Genomic DNA, 18,115 nt, shown 5'->3' with positions numbered 1-18,115 from the left:
AATTGAGGGTTTCTGCTCCCATTGGAGGTGCCGGCGTCTTGTTTTTGGATGCCGGCGACCATTCTTGGACGCCGGCGAATATTCTTGGAGACTATTCTTGGACGCCGGCGACTATTCTTTGACGCCGGCGACTATTCTTAGGCGCCGGCGACTATTCTTAGACGCCGGCGACCGTTTTTGCGCTTGACCCGAGTATAAGCCGAGGAAGCGTTTTTCAGCATATTTTGGGGGCTGAAAAACTCGGCTTATACTCGAGTATATACGGTAAATAATAATGTTTGCCTTATTAATAGCTTCTATTTTTCAACAGTGAAAGATCACGTGAGTTTAAATACAAGAAACAAAAAAACACTCGGGATATTATATGAATAGCATATTCCATACAATGTTACAGCCTACAGAGTTATGCGAAATAAGGTGTTATCCAATCTTAGAAAAAAAAAATCCAAAACATCAAATCCCAACCGTATTTACACATTTCCATTAATCCGCTGCCCAAACCAAAGAGGTTTAGGTAAAATTCAGATGTAAAAGTATATGAAAGCTTTTCCTGCAAAATGTGCAGGTTGCCTTTGAAGACTTTCCTTAGCTATTTTAGGGTCGACTGTAACCACTAGCACTTCAAAATGTTTATTTTTGGATGTCACCCGTTTTATGTGAGAACATACAAAGAGAGCTTTCATCCATACGTCTACACATATTCGTCCATTTTCCAACCTGAATACGTAATACCATTAGAAATGTGCCTAGACACACACATGAATTTATATATTCCATAAGAAGATGAAAACCATGTTTAATGGTGCCCCAAACACAAACATTATATAAATAGCTATTTTCCGCTTTTTGGTACTTCCTCATTGAAAGCAAAATAATATGATCTCTTTGCCCGAAGGCTGCATGCAAATGTCTTTCCAGCATGTTACTTTCATCGATCACTTACATCTATGCTCTAATGTCTATACCTTTTGTATTCAATTAGATCATTTCCTCTATTCTAAAGGTATGTGCAATAAGCTAGATTAAATATAAATGTATTTAGAACACTCCTGGCTGGTATTAAGGCAGAAACCTGTGTATTTAGCCTGAATATTTAGCTTGCACTTTATGTGCATTGGAAACCGAGTAATAATGTTCCATAATAATGTAGTCCAGTAGTTATTTGGCATTTTTCTTGTCATTGTAACCAGACTGCAGTTTACTTAAAACTGCATTGCTCTAATTGTGTGAAGCCTCATCTGGCCCACAACTTGCACCTGCAACCTGCATTTTTACCTGCCTGGGTCTAAATATAGAGGGGACTGAGGAGGTATTGTGACTATAGAAGGACACTCAATGATAAACAGCTTCAATAAACATTAATAAAAAGAATACCCAAAATTTAGGGAGACCCTAAAATGGTTTTCTCTTAGGTTCTGGTCTATGAGCAATACCTATTTAAAGGACATTTAAATACACTGAATGTACTGAATGTATTTCATATAATATTTATTTTTTAAAGAAATCCCAGGAGTGCCCTGCCACATCTATTCTTATATAGATAATATCTCAGGAGCAACACCCAGGTACAGTACTTGCATGACTGTACACCCTATATAGTTTTTACCCAGTGTGTGCACTCTTGCAGGTATATATATATATATTCCATTTTGCTGTTTAGACTACTGATGTGAGGGCAGGGCCGGGGGTCGGGCAGGTTCCGCCCCACCTCGCTGTGCCATTGGTGGGTTGTGGCCAGGTTCGGGTTGAGCTCTTCTGCTTGCTCTCCCTGCACGTGACCTAGGACTGGCAGCTTCCAACTTCTAGCTTCCGTTTTATAGGCGCACGCTTGCCTGCCCCACTCCTTTTGTGATGTCACCAGCGGGGCAAGTCAGCATGGGTCTATAAAAGGAGGAGGTAAGCCTGGTGCAAGTGGGTGCTGGTCGGCGGGTTTGGGTGCAGGTGGAGCTTTTCTTGATCTGCACGTCACTAATTTAGACATATTGATGTCCTGTTCTCGTGTGCAATTCTGGCAGTTCATACAAAAAAAAAAGTGAACAAACAGAAGATCTGGTTGTAATACAAAATACTATTGGTGTTTTTAGAAAACCATATGAGTTCTGATAAAAATCCCTGGAATCAAAAAAGAAAAAGAAAATCTACGCAAAGACTTCATGCAGAATTCACAAATCTATCCTCCATTGAAGAAGCAGATGCAGAAGAGAAGAAGCAGTTCATGTCACTCATGGAACATCTTGGAGCCCAAAACATTTTTGAAGAGTAAGGATTATTTCACATATCTTTATTTACATTATTTGCATATGTAACAGTTGTAGAAAAGAGACGAGAAGGACTGAACTGTTAATCTGGTTAATTTCTGGTTAGCTGCTCCATGCTTCATCAGTTTGCTTTATGTCCTTGAGGTGTAAGCTAGTCATTTACAATACAAGACTGTCATTTTCTACCAGGTTTTCAAAAGAATCACCTCCTTTGGAGAATATGTGTATAAATCAGTTTTTAAATCTGATCATTTTGGAACATTCATTCAACATTAAAAATCATATCGTTATCAGATTCTTGTTGGTAAGCATTAAAGGGAACACTTTTACAATTTACTTTTACTTTATATTTTTAGCAGTTTCTGAGAGATTTATATTTATAGACTGCGAATTAGAGGTTTAGGCTACATTGAGAATTATCCAAAACAGCAGAAGCATCAAACTGCTCCAGCCAGACCACCATTAAGCACGGCCACTTTTTCCAGTTCCAGTCCAGTTGGTTTTATTTTTTGCATTTTGTATAAACTGAGAATTATATATTCATGTGTCACTGCCTGCTGAGTGTGGGCACTGTATCAGGCACAATTACATTGCGTCTGACCCTTACATGCTATGTCCATCACAACTGTGTCCAATTTATCAAAATAGAAGTGCATTTCTCTGTAAATCAGATGGGGTTGCTCCAAAAAGTTTGCCTGAAGTCAATTCCGGTGCTCCGTGTGTGAATGATGTCTGTTCCTAATTCTTCAGTGGGAAGAGTCTCACCGCCTGGTGAGAAGGTGACAGTAGCTCAGGGGTTCATACCACGTCATGTGTCAAAAGGAGCAGCAGTGTTCAAATCAGAATGGAAGGGTTTGTATAGCCCCATGCATCAGAAGTGTTCAATGTTGAAAGTACCTTAGTAAAGACGTAAATGAGCCCTTGTGTGTTCAATGTGCACATTTTTAATTGGCATTGTTTGAAACATTATTCAGAATGTTTAACAGAATTGTGGAAAAACGTCTTCAGCTACACCTTCAAAAATTGTTCAGCCAACAGCAGACCTAGAATGCCAATGGCCAACCTAGACAATTCACAGCATTTTTAATCTTGGCAAAACTCTTTGCTAATCTCTAGTTTTCGTCAGCTGGGGACCCGCTACGACATATATGTTTTCGAAATTTTCATAGGAGGCAATATTTCCCCTTTCACTAATAACACTTGTATGTCCAAAAATATCTCTGATTCTCAAATATGGCTATTTAACACTGGGTGATTTATAATGCAATTAAAAACTGACGCTGAAAAATGTAATACATATGTCACTGCTGTTGTTAAACATTACTGACTTTTTAACCTTTAAATTCATTAAATGAAGAAATGGCCTTTTGTATTTCTCTTTCCAGTGAAACTGAAATTTGGAAACTGTGGACTAAACTTGGCCGCGATGAGCCGCATTTGCTTGGGAACCTGGAAGAACTCTTGGCTAAAGTCACGGGTCAAATAAAGGAAGCCAGAAAAGAGAAAGAAACTTTAGAGATGGCTTTAAAAAAGTCAGTTGGAAAAGTCAGATGACTATAACAGTGATTTAATTAAACAGTCTGTCCTTACGGCTATGCCCAGGAGGAAAAACAGCTCTGAATATAATGAGCATTGACTGTTCTTGTCCTACAGTATTACACAGTTTATCAATGACAGTGTTAAGAGCCTGCTAAAAAATGTAATAATATAATTTTTAGCATTTTACAACAATAAAGGGATCTGTCTTACAATGAGATTCAATTAAACTGCCCAAAAATTAGCTACACATTGCTGCAGAAGTTGTAAAAAGGGGTGAAAGCCAGTGATGGGCGACTTTGTCCCGCTTCGCCAAAAAATGTGCGAATTTCCCGTGAAATCTGCGAAATTTTCGAAACGTTGCCATCGTTTCGTTTGCACATTTGCTGGCAAAAATGCACCAGCTTCCAAAAAAAAACGGACGCCGGCATCCATTTTTTTGGACGGCGCAAATTTTCGCTGGCGATTTTTTGCGGCAGTTTCGTGAATTTATTCGATGGCATCGAAAAACGGGAATACGTGACTGGCGAATAAATTCGCCCATCACTAGTGAAAGCAAAGAATTAAGAGGAAGAAGCAGAGTTCTGAAGGGAATTGGACAATGCAGATACAGAACTTCTACAATTGTTCAGTTTTCCATAAAGCCAAGGTCAAAGTCAGTGGAATAAACACCGAATGAGGCTGGACCAGACAATTAACTTCTCTCAAAATATAACTTCATAAAATATAATTTCAGGTATGGGACCTGTAGTCCAGAATGCTCGGGAGCTGGGATTTTCTGGATAACAGATCTTTTCATGATTTGGATTTTCATATCTTAATTCTGCTAGAAAATCATGAAAACATTAAATAAACCCAATAGGCTGGTTTTGCATCCAAATAAAATGAGTTATATTTTAGTATGATCAAATACAAGGAACCGTTTTATCATCATAGAGAAAAAGGAAATCATTAATAAAAAAATGTAGTCCATTGGAGATGGACGTAATTCGAAGCTCTCTGGATAACGGGTTTCCGCATAGCAGATCCCATATTGGAATGGGCATGCAGATGTGCATATTTTTTATCTTGAAGGAGACTCCTCCTTTGCAAAGTACGCAACTCAGAATGAAGTAAAACTGTCTAATATTTAAGCCATGACCATCTAAAACCTAAAGTTAAACTAAAACACAGCCTTAAATGTTTTATGTTTTTCACAAAGATAACAGTATTACATAGAATAATGTCAGTCTAATGAAAGGGATTTATACACACACACACATATATATATATATATATATATATATATATATATATATATATATATATATATATAACAAACAAGGGAAAGTTGTGCTCACCACTATTTTTTTAAGACCATTAGGCGGGGGTGCAATGAGGGTGTGACCACAAAATACATATAGACAAATACAAGATTCCTCTGCACTCAACCCATTATCAATATATTTAAGACAGAGACATTTTGTGCATACTGCTACTAAAAAATGCCTTACCCTTTAAACAACACAGGGATTGTTTGTCCATATATTGCAATATATTTAAGCTGGCCAACTACGTCAAAGTCATCCCATATCTGGCCAGTCCTACGCTTAATTTTCATCTGATTCATTAAGAATTCAATTGCTTAATTATACATTTTACAAAGGGACTAAGTTTTACCTGCAACTTAACTTGCTGCTTTCAAAGTAAAACTCCCAAACTTGGCTGCCCTTTTATTAGACACCAGTGGGATCACCTGACTATAGCTGGGAGGGGTGGGAGCTACAACATGGAGCTGGTCACTGCTCCTGTATAACTATAACAAACAAGGGAAAGTTGTGCTCACCACTATTTTTTAAAACCATTAGGCGGGGGTGCAATGAGGGTGTGACCACAAAATACATATAGTCAACTACAAGAAGTCCTCTGCACTCAACCCATTATCAATATATTTAAGACAGAGACATTTTGTGCATACTGCTACTAAAAAATGCCTTACCCTTTAAACAACACAGGGATTGTTTGTCCATATATTGCAATATATTTAAGCTGGCCAACTACGTCAAAGTCATCCCATATCTGGCCAGTCCTACGCTTAATTTTCATCTGATTCATTAAGAATTCAATTGCTTAATTATACATTTTACAAAGGGACTAAGTTTTACCTGCAACTTACTAGCTGCTTTCAAAGTAAAACTCCCAAACTTGGCTGCCCTTTTATTAGACACCAGTGGGATCACCTGACTATAGCTGGGAGGGTGGGAGCTACAACATGGAGCTGGTCACTGCTCCTGTATAACTATAACAAACAAGGGAAAGTTGTGCTCACCACTATTTTTTAAAACCATTAGGCGGGGGTGCAATGAGGGTGTGACCACAAAATACATATAGTCAACTACAAGAAGTCCTCTGCACTCAACCCATTATCAATATATTTAAGACAGAGACATTTTGTGCATACTGCTACTAAAAAATGCCTTACCCTTTAAACAACACAGGGATTGTTTGTCCATATATTGCAATATATTTAAGCTGGCCAACTACGTCAAAGTCATCCCATATCTGGCCAGTCCTACGCTTAATTTTCATCTGATTCATTAAGAATTCAATTGCTTAATTATACATTTTACAAAGGGACTAAGTTTTACCTGCAACTTACTAGCTGCTTTCAAAGTAAAACTCCCAAACTTGGCTGCCCTTTTATTAGACACCAGTGGGTATATATATATATATATATATATATATATATATATATATACACACATATTACTTTTTTGTAACCTATTATCTAACTACAAGTCTACAAATGGAGTTGGAATTATCAGGCAGTTCAGAATGATTCTTGTGACATAATAGAATTGATTAGGGCTAAATCAAATGTGAATTGCAGTGAATCAGTCAAGAATTAAAAAAAACGATGATTGCATTTATTTATGCATTTGAATCCCCATAATTTGAAGCTGCAGTTATTTAATTTAAATCCTCTTCCCATTTCCCCGTTGCATCTGTCTGAGAAAAACAGCTCAAAAGTGAAGTACGGAATGCATTATAGAGAAAGAATTATATTACCTAGTAATGAGATCATTTTTCCCTCAACCCAGTACTGCATTGAAGGTGCCAGGGAATATTCTGCTTGCAGTAAACATAGGGGGCCCACTATCGTTTTTTAATGAAAAGTAAATGCATAACATACTTTCAATGCTATTAATATTTAGTAGTCTTAATGGTAAAATAGGCCCCTTCACACAGGCAGTTGTACACTGGCCTTTCATTCCTTCTTTATTGTGGCAGTTGAACATAGTGCATAGCTGGGGCCCACCTTGTTGTCTGCTTGACCTCAGCAGCACTGTTGTTTACTGAAAAGGTTGGTTCACCTTTAGGTTAACTTCTAGAATGGCTAATTCTAAGAAACTTTTCAACTGGTCTTCATTATTTTTTTTTATATAGTTTTTTTAATTATTCACCTTCTTCTTCTGACTCTTTCCAGCTTTCAAATGGGAGTCACTGCCCCCATCTAAAAACAAATGCTCTGTAAGGCTACAGATTTATTTTTATTGCTACATTGTATTGTACATTACAAAATTACTACTAATAAAATTGAAAACCAATTGCAAATTGTCTCAGGGTATCACTCTCATACTTAGGGGCAGATTTATCAAGGGACGAATTTCGAAGTTAAAAATACTTCGAAATTCGACCATCGAATTAAAATACTTCGAATATCGAATTCATCTAATTTGGCTATTCTGCGGTTGAAGTAAAATCAAACGATCTAGCGTTTACATCCTTTGAATCGAACGAATGATTCTATTGTACGATTTTTACTTCGACTTCAAAAACTTAGAAAAATGCTGTAGAAGGTCCCCATAGGCTAACATAGCACTTCGGCAGGTTTAATTTGGCAAAGTATTGAAGTCAAAGTTCTTTTAAAGAGACAGTACTTAGATTATCGAGTAGTCAAACGATTTTTACTTCGAATCTAAGTAAATTCGAAGTCGTATGGGCAGATTTACTTAGGGTTGGATATCGAGGGTTAATTAACCCTCGATATTCGACCTTCAAAGTAAAATCCTCCTCCGAAGTCGAAGGATTTACCACATTTCCTACGATCAAATGATCGATGGAAAAATCGAACAATGAAATCCTTCAAATCGATCAACCGATTTTCCTTCGATCAGAAAATTGTTAGGAAGCCTATGGGGACCTTCCCCATAGGCTAACATTGATGTTCGGTAGGTTTTAGACGAAGTACTTGGTCGAAGTTTTTTTTAAAGAGACAGTACTTCGACTATCGAATGGTCGAATAGTCGAACGATTTTTAGTTCGAATCGTTCGATTCGAAGTCATAGTCAAAGGTCGAAGTAGCCAATTCGATGGTCGAAGTAGCCAAAAAAATCATTCGAAATTCGAAGTTTTTTTTATTCTATTCCTTCACTCGAGCTAAATAGATGTGCCCCCACGTATCCTATTCGATGGTCGAAGTATTCAAAAAATTACTTCGAATTTCGAATCTTTTTACGTCGAAAATTCCCTCGAATTCACTTCGACCCTTGATAACTCAAAGGTGAACAACCCTTTTAAGACAAGGTGGTTGCAATGTGACCAATCACTCTTACATAAAAGAACACAGAGAAATAAAGTTCTGAGCTCCCACTTTTTTCTTATAGATAATGAAAAGTAGCAAGCTTACCTTTGAGTGTGTCTTCCTTCTCACACTTTGTTTCAGAGCATCTAATTTATATGTGTCATCTCCACAGGAGGATATCTGATCATAATGAAGAGGTACAGTGTCTGTATGAAGAGATGGAACAGCAAATCCATGCAGAAAGAGAAAGATTGATAAATGAGGTATCAAATGGGAATGTCAAAGTGGGAGTAAATCCATTATATACTGTATCTAAATGGAGCAGCAAACCTTCATCTCATATGCTGCCCCATTATTACCCTGCCCAAGCCCTCTGGGCTCCTGGCATATAGTAGAAGTAATCACTATACACAATGGATATACAGCACATTATCCTCATGGCCAAATTCTAACCAAGTACGACATTAGAGAGGAATCAGATTTAATTAGGGAAGTTAAATAAATCAGGCTTTTTTGAAAATGATTCCAAAGTGGAGCAGAGCTTTTTCCACATATTGGGCAGATTATTTGACCTACCACTTAAAATAGTGGAATGATGATGTCACAAAAGGAGTGAATCTGTTAAAGCAACAGTTCAGTGTAAAAATAAAAATTGGTTAAATAGATAAGCTGTACAAAATAAAAAATGTTTCCAATATAGTTAGTTAGCCAAAAATGTAATCTATAAAGACTGGAGTAACTGGATGTCTGACATAATAGCCAAAACACTACTTTCTGCATTGCAGCTCTCTAACTCTGAGTTAGTCAGCCACTTGAAGGGGGAACATGGGACATAACTTTTCAGTGAGTTTGCAATTGATCCTCAGCATGCAGCTCAGATTCAAAAGCAACAGTAACGACCCATGTGGTTCCCCCCTCAAGTCACTGATTGGTTACTGGCTGGTAACCAATCAGTGGAAACCAAGAGAGCTGTAAAGCAGGAAGTAGTGCTCTGGTTATTATGTTAGACATCCAGTCACTCCATCCTTTATACATTACATGTTTGCCTAACTAACTATATTAGAAACATTTTTAATTTTGCACATACAATCTATTTACCCAGTTTTTATTTTTACTCTGAATAATTCCTTTAAGCAAATTGGGTGCCACAGAATTTTTTTGGAAGGCCACAACTGGTCTGAAAAGGATACTCCACTGAGTAAATGGTGCTGTACAGTATCCCAACCAGGGAACACTATGGACAACCAGGGTTTCCCTTTAAAAGAGTATTCAACTCTAAATATGAATATGACTAGCAATGCCATATTTTATATGCTGCACTTACTGCACCAGCCTAAAGGTTCAGTAATGATCCAGGCCTACAAAGTTTAAAGGAGCTCACCATCTTGTGTTTGGTATATGTGTCAGTGACATGCACATGCTCAGTGTGCTCTGGGCAGTTGTTAAGAAGCTGGGTTTGTGCTGGTTTCTAATGATTTCTAATGGAGAATTGTTTTGTGTTTCCCTCCTTCTTGGAATCAAAAGCATTATCTTAATGAAATATTCATTTTAATAAGCCATTTTCTTCCCTTAATTGCTGCCTGTGCCTAGATTTTTGATAAAAAAGAACTAATGTTGATTAACTCACCTAGTTGAAACAGTGGCCCAGCAATAGTAATGTAGGGCATTCTAGGAAATCCACAGGTCATCAAGAGTAAAGCAAAAGTAAAAGTTTTTTTTTAATTGAAATAACAGTCTTTTAATTTATACTTGTGGCCCTGTGGATTTTCTAGTGTGCCTGGAGCCTCCTCCAATAGTATTGCTTTAGATAACAGCAGCCGTGTAAGTGGGAAGAAGAAGAACCTGATACATTTAATTATTTTCCTCACACAATTTTCACTGCACTGTTTATTTCAGGGCACAACAATATTGGATAATTCAGGCAAAATCCATTTCCAACAGGCTCACTTTGAACAAAGGTTATATTGCCATGTAATAGATTGTTAACAGAGAAACAAAGTCTCAAAATAAGACAAAACATATTGGAAATATTGGTAATCTACATCTGCATGTGATTCCTTCAATATACAGATTTTCCATACACATACACACATTTGTTTGGAATTTAAACCAACTGGAGAGGAAACAATATGTTTACCATTTTTTAAAATGATTTGTCGTGATTCTTAATCAGAGTGATGTCCGAAGCAACATTCGCAGCATGGAATTAAAGAAAATGATTGAAGTGAAAAATAAAGACGTCCAGCAGTTGGTTGCCGTTCAAGATGAGGTACATAGATGATTAGGAATTTACATTACATTTACATCTGAGCTGAGGCCAATAAGATGGAACTGAGTCCATATGTGCAACGTATGTGCTGCTTAGCATTTTGATATAATGTGTGAATGGATGTAATGCACACTGGACTATCCAGCCTTCATCTGTGGATAATTCCAGCAATGCCTTAGTAGCTTTCAAAAAGTGTATCAGATGCTAATGCTGTTATTGATATCAAGTTATTTGGCATTCCAGAACTGATGCCATACACACTATGAAAAATGTGTTCTGCAAATTGCTTGTGAATTAACAAATTGGATGCTAAATTACATTCACATCAGTGCACTGTGTGCAGTTTATGGTGGTCACTACTTTGCAGGTGCATTCAACACTGCTGGCATTCTGGGGGAAAATGCTGCATGCTGATGATATTTTGCACATTGCACCATGTTTATAAATGAGCCCCATAGGTCCTGTGCATGCACTAACTGCTAACGTTGTATACAGAAAATAAATAGTGAATTGTTGTTCTCAATTCCTGCTTAATGAATGTGTGAGTTTCCTAATCCTAGTAGCATAGCAAGATTAAAAAAGAATTCACCCAATCCATAAATTAACACCATAAATGGGACTGATGGCTCCTTCCTCAGTCACTTTAAACTAATGATTACAGATAAAAAAAATCAATCTTAGTTGTAATATTATTCCATTTATTGGTTAGCTTAAGCAAAAAAACAAGTTTCATCTCAATGGGTCCATTATTTATCAGGCAATGATTTGGAATAGCAGAATGATTATTTAGGAAGCAAACATCTCTTATCATGTACTGAAAATGCATGTCTTCTCTAACTTAGTTTTCCCTAGCTCATTGATATATTCCTACAGTATGTTTGTAAAAGTAAGCTAGCAAAAATCTGAAATGAAATGTAAACCAAAAATGCATTAATAGGCTTTGCTTTCAAACTGGTTGTTTGTATGTCTATGGAAAGCTGGAGAGAGAACTTCACAACTTAAGAAGCACTCAACAAATCACAAAGACAGAGAATGAAAAACTGAAACGGACAAATCAGGATCTAGAGCACCAGTTGGAAAAGATACGTGACCAGCTGTCTGAAGCTCAAGGTTGTTTGAGTGAGATGAAGCACAAAATGGCCCACAGTGATTCTGAAAGGTATGAGGAAGTTATGAAATAAACTGCAGTAAGGGAACTGGGTGAGGCAGAAATCCTTCAGTTGTTTTGCTCAGCATGTGCCAACTCTTCCACGTCATTCTAATGTTAGACTTTGTGCTTTTTTATAATTTACTGGACAACTGGCCATAGGTAGTCCCCAGATGTGTATGGAACATTTATTTATATGTTGAAACTAAACAAATTCCATGATTGCCCATTAGACATTACTTTTACTACATAGTAAATACCTATAACACAAAAGCCCAACAGTTATATTCTTGAAAATCTACAGTATCTGGCAGCCTGTGTTTTACTGGATCTCCTGACACTTTTATGACCTGTTCTTTTGCAGAGTTATAACGATAGTGTTGGGTTCCAGTGATTGCTAACTCTAGGAGTAAGAGGCAGGCTGAGAGAAGTTAGTAGCACAACCAGAAGCCCCATTGAGTAGAGCAAGGCCTTTTACTCTGGGGACTGGACACATTCTAGTGAGTACCACCCATACCTCCCAACTGTCCCGTTTTTTGTGGGACAGTCACGATTTTGACAGCTCAACCCGCAGTCCCGGATTGTTACTGAAATGTCCCGACTTTCTCTTTGATCTCCTGAACTGAATAGCCAGAAAAACATACAACGTTTCTTAAACTTAATTGGCTTTTGTCAGAGAGCCCAGAATTTGGGGCAGGTGCACTTGGATACTTTTGTAGCAATTTAAGATAAGCAAGGAAGCAATTGTAACAATTTAAGTTAAGCAGGTCTCTTGGGGAAACTGTGACTAGCAGCTTAAATGGCAATTCACCTTCATTAGCAAAACTGTAAGAACACGTAAAAACCACTGAAATGTGTTTAAACCTTTATAACCTGACAAATTTTGTAAAAAGAACATGGTAATTTGGGGGTGTTGCCACAAAAATGGGCATGGTCAAATAAATTCCGCATTGCAAATCTTTTTGTCCCTCTTTCTATCACCAAAATATTGGGAGATATGGTACTACCTCTGGCTGTAACTAATACCCTGCCTCTGCCTAATATCATCAATAAAATATATATTAAATATTGTGATGTTTATGTATTGTACCATCTTAAAGTAACATTGTGGAAAACAGGGTGGAAACCATTTGCTTTCATTTAACACATGTCTATTCTGAGCAATTGTAGGAGAAAGTCGTTTTTAAAATTCTGTTGCCAATATAAACTTCTCCTTCACACAGCCATACCGCTGCTTAACACAGAATACCCACCTTTGGATTGGTATTTGTGGCTCCGTGATTTCATTGAGAAAAAGAAGTCATATGCAAAGTCTGTGTCTTACTGTGCCCTATATCATATTTTGATTTATGATTATTTGGTTATTTTAAGGGAGAGGAAAGATATTACTGTACCACTGACCATTTCAAGCTACAAAATGAAGAATGAAGAAAGGACCCATCCAAGATCAAAGGATACCTTAATGGACCAAACAGACCCGAATGATGACATTACACTTTCAAGCTCACAGGAAGCCTTAAGGGAACAACTAAACATAGATGAACCAATTACCCATTCAAGTTCACAGGTAACCTTTTTATTAACAGAAATCTCGATTTTGTTTATCGTTGTTAAGTTGTTGGATGATACATTTTTGTTTTCCTTTGCTACTTGAATTATGAATAAGGCATTCCCTTTGTTGTATTTATTGTCCATTGTATTAAATGTATGACACTTACACATCCATGCTAAGTACTGCCTCTTGAAGCACACATGAAGTTTAACCTTCCCACCCTAACATGTCTATTGCCATCTTGGATAATACAACACTTTTTACCTACTCATTTGTCTGTATACTGCCTGATTTTGGCCAACAAACTCCTTTTCAATTTTATTTTTTCTGTAAAGCTGGGCGTATACATACCAATAATATTATAAGTTTCTAAAATACGATTGGTATGTGTATGACGTTCTACCACCGTACGATGGATATTGGTTGGATCTATGATTAGGCAGTTTTGAAAATGTAATCTGCTGATGCACCACATTGACAGGTACTCAGTGAATCAATAGCAACTTAATAGAACAGCAGAAAGGTGGGCATACTGTGCAACAGTGGGCCAGTCAGTCGAGCACAAAACGCAAATGGAATAATTTACCAACACACCACTGCAATTACTGATAGGAACAGGCAATAATCAGTTTTGATCAGTCTACAAAAGTACTAGTAAATCAACCATACATGTGTTAAAGGAGAATGAAAGGCATATTTACCTGGGGGTGCCAAAAGTTAGGCACCCCAAGTAAATGTATATACAGTACTTACCCCAAGTAAATGTATATACAGTACTTACCTGACACACTGGGCCAGTGCTCCTATCAGCAGAAAACAGCACCGGCCTGGGTTTCTGCCATTGAGCAGATCGGCTTCCTTCTTCTTCTTTCTTCACATTTCCCAGGGCAGTTGCATGCGTAGTATAATTAAATAGTCAGCTTCTTTGTTCGGCTTTTCGTACTACTGCGCATTCGCACCCACGCGAAGACAGAAGAAGAAGGAAGCTGATCACTTAGTGCTGCTCGCTGGAAAACCGGGCCACTGTAGTTTCCGACTCGTAGGAGCCCTGACCTGGGGTGTCAGGTAAGTATATACAATCATTTGGGGGTGCCTAACTTTTGACACCCCCAAGTAAATACTGACTTTCCTTCTCCTTTAAAGGGGCAGTTCAACTTGATTTCAGTGAATAGGGCTTGTGCCAAACATACTTTTTACCTACTGTATTAATCACATAAAAACCTATGGTTTTTGTTATTTCTCGAGTTAAACAGGGAAAAGAGAAACTGAAGCTACCCCATGGTTAGTTATTGTGAGGTGGAAATTTGGATTTACAGTACAGATCAATGCAGAAGTCCACTGTGCAAGGGGTTATCTGTGCACTGGTAAGCGTATTAGCTGCCTTGGAAAAAAACAAATATGGGGTAGATTCAACCTTCCTGTTCAGATCAAGAAATAACAAAAAACATATTTTTTGTGATTTAAGCAAAAGGCAAAAAAGTATATTCATAGCATGTCCTATTCAATAAACTCATGTTGCACAAGGGTATGTACTGCCCTTTTAATGCACTGCAATGTGACCATAGTATATCATATGTATATGTATACCATAAATAAAGCTCCACCATTGCTATGGCTACACTACTGACTGTCTTGAGGACATGAAATATGATATTAGGGACAGTCATAAAGTCATTGTAATGTCAGCTTCCTTAACCTGATGTTAGCCTCTTTAATCTGCCAGGAAGTTTATGTCTTTTCTATCCCTGCTCTTTAACCACTGCACCATGAAGGAAGTGAATAGTGATTGTGTTAAAAAATATTTTGTCTGTGATGCAGAGAATGATGATAAATACATTTTTTTGCGAGACAATTGTTACAACTTGCCTAGCCCTCTGTGACTTAAAGAGTAAAATATAGAATGTAGGCAACAATAGTTTGAGGGTGAAATTAAAACATTTGGAATAAATAAAATTAAGATGCACCATTTTTGTGATTTCATGTGCTACGGCCTCTTCAAAACGTTACTCATGCTGTTCCACTTTGTCTTTTCCATTGCACTCGCAATGTCCGAACATAATATAGTTTTATCAGATTTTTTTCCAGGAAGAATCCCAGAAGGATAAAAATATTGAAATGGGAGAAGTGATGCCCGAACCAACTGTGGAGTCAGAAGAAATGTAAGTCACTAACTTAGGTTTTTTTTTTTTCTAAATAAAATGGAAAAAGCTGGAACATTGGACTGTTACTATGTGATGTCACTGGACTCTCATTCAGAAATCTCAGGCGCTGGCAGTTAGTCTGACAAGTGTTTCATGTCTGAATGGGAAACAGTTCAGCGTTTCCTGTGGCAGGGAGCTGCTTTATAGGCACTAGTACTTTAATATAAACAATAAAGTCACATTTAAAAAGGAAATAAAGTCCTTCACATCCACTTTAAACATTTACTGACATATTGTGTGTTCATGGAGCAAGCCTAGCAATATGATGGGGGGGTGAATATTGCAGTACAGGTATGGGACCTATTATCCAGAATGCTCAGAATGTGGCATGTTCCGGATAAGGGGTCTTTCCATAATCTGGATTTCCATACCTTAAGTCTACCAGAAAAATCATTTGAACATTAATTAAACCCAAGAGAATTGTTTTGCCTCCGATAAGGATTAATTATATCTTAGTTTGGATCAAGTACAATGGAGTACATAGAGGTCTATGACCTCCCCGTAATTCAGGGATGTTGTAGAAGTTGCCCTGGAGTTTTTGGGGCCCCGGGGCCCCGCCCACCCTGTCCCCAAGCCCCACCCTAGATCCCGCCCACACCACAGACACACACACAAAGTTATAAAAAGCTATTGATGGTCAGGGCCCCCCATAAAAGTTTTTTTTAAAAAAAAATTGGTGTCCATGGCCCCCCTATAAATTGAAAAAAGAACACATTGGCGGAAGGCCCTCCATAAAAGTTTTTTTTTTTAAAAAAAATATTAGTGCCAGGGCCCCCCTTACAAGTTAAAAAAAAATTGGGGTCCCAGAGAATAATTTTTTAAAAAAACATTAGTGGCAGGGGCCTATAGAGTATAAAAATATAGCATCGGTGGCCAGGGGATTGGAAAAAAAACACACATTGGTGTGCAGTAGAATTGAACTCGTGGCTTTAGAAACTTCGCCTCCTTTCGTGACTTTGGGTCTTTTCGTTGCTTCGGGACCGGTTATTTTCATGGCTTCGGGTGTTTTCGCACCTTGCATTGGTGCAAGGCCCCCCCCATAAAAGTTTTTTTTTTCAGTAGAATTGAACTCGTGGCTTCAGGACTTCAACTTCGCTTCCTTTTGTGACTTCGGGTCTTTTTGCCGCCTCAGGACCTTCAATTTCTGCTGTTTTCGTGGCTTCGGGTCTTTTTGTCGCTTCGGGACTTTGGCTGTTCAGCTTTTCGGGAATTCAGAACGGCGGCAGGGCTTCGGTGCTGTCAAGGGGGGGCCCGGCAATTTTTCGAAAACTGCAGCACTGCTGGGCCCCCCTTCAGGCCCGTTACAGGAGTACCCCCTGTCCCCCCCCTGATGGCGGCCCTGTGTATATGTGTATAGTATTGCCCAGCAGTAATCCGAATCAGAAAATATCTCATTATTTTCTGAAATATACTCCAACCAAATCCGCATGGGTTATTTCCCCTTATTTATCAATACATTGTCCTGAGAAATTCCAGTGCGGGAAAATACTTGAAAAATTTTTGAAAATTATACCGAAATTGATCGTACAAATTTTTTCTGCCCGAAAACCACAAAATCTTTAGATTATTGCACAAAACCCTGCGCAGATCAGGATATCTTCAGGACTTCTCCCATTGACTTATATACAACCTTAGGATTTTATAGCAATAAAAACTTTGATTGAGTTTTTGCCATTTGGACTTTAATAATTAACCCCCTAAGTGAGACTTAAAATTCAGCATTAAAGGAAGGAGTTGGAAATACTTGAAGGCATGTTTTTATTTTTCACTTATAGTATATAGTATTCTATAGAACTCCTCTTGTAAATGTAGAAAAGGCTGAATGTTTGGAGTGTGTCTTTAAGGTAATGAAAACCCCAAAATAACATTTTGCCCAACGAATGAACGTATATTTCTATGCAAATCTAAGATATACATTACTAGCTATTAAACACACTTGCTTTCTCTTTCTATTCTCTGCCTTGGTGCTTGTGACATTTGAAGCAAAATAGCCAAAGCCAGCTAATGAACAGACCTATGAAAAGTCATGTGAGGCTGACTTCTGCTATATGGTTTGCTATATCTATAGTAGACCTTTAAACTGATGTTCTCAAGCATGCACTATATATGGTAATCAACATGGCTTTATAAAAAACAGATCATGTCAAACATGGTACAGGTATGGGACCTGTTATCCAGAATGCTCGGGACCTGGAGTTTTCCGGATAACGGATCTTTCCGTAATTTGTGTCTTCATGCCTTAAGTCTACTAGAAATTAATTTAAACATTAAATAAACCCTATAGGCTGGTTTTGCTTCCAATAAGTTAATTATATCTTAGTTGGGATCAAGTACAAGTTACTGTTTTATTATTACAGAGAAAAAGGAAATAATTCTTAAAAATTTGGATTATTTGGATAAATGGAGTCTATGGGAGACAGCCATTCCATAATTCAGAGCTTTCTGGATATCGGGTTTACGGATAAGTGATCCTATACCTGTACAGGTATTGATCCAATTGCCCATTATGAATGACTTTTTTCCAAATCTGGGGCAAATTAAAGGTTGCTTAGAACAGGACAGTCAGCTAGTATTTAGGCAGGTCTTAC

The 18,115-nt window shown here is 37.7% G+C and overlaps 1 protein-coding gene across 3 annotated transcripts in view; it reads left to right on the top strand.

Annotated features, from left to right (window-relative positions):
- The window catches only part of rab44.L (RAB44, member RAS oncogene family L homeolog), a 48,652-nt gene that overhangs the window by 16,676 nt on the left and 13,861 nt on the right, over window positions 1–18,115 (top strand). Inside the window, exons 4-10 of one of the 3 annotated variants that reach the window (XM_041581896.1) lie at window positions 2,085–2,259; window positions 3,644–3,790; window positions 8,531–8,621; window positions 10,532–10,627; window positions 11,605–11,786; window positions 13,146–13,341; window positions 15,412–15,485. In XM_041581896.1, the coding sequence (XP_041437830.1) occupies window positions 2,085–2,259; window positions 3,644–3,790; window positions 8,531–8,621; window positions 10,532–10,627; window positions 11,605–11,786; window positions 13,146–13,341; window positions 15,412–15,485 (961 nt within the window). Of the gene's footprint in view, window positions 1–2,084; window positions 2,260–3,643; window positions 3,791–8,530; window positions 8,622–10,531; window positions 10,628–11,604; window positions 11,787–13,145; window positions 13,342–15,390; window positions 15,486–18,115 lie in introns of all 3 variants that reach the window. The other 2 variants (XM_018246356.2, XM_041581895.1) reach the window with 2 other exon arrangements.

This window comes from Xenopus laevis, chromosome 2L, assembly GCF_017654675.1.
Source record: "Xenopus laevis strain J_2021 chromosome 2L, Xenopus_laevis_v10.1, whole genome shotgun sequence".
Taxonomy (NCBI): Eukaryota; Metazoa; Chordata; class Amphibia; order Anura; family Pipidae; genus Xenopus; species Xenopus laevis.
The sequence above is the reverse complement of the archived record's forward strand: the minus strand, read 5'-3'. Positions and strand labels throughout refer to the sequence as shown.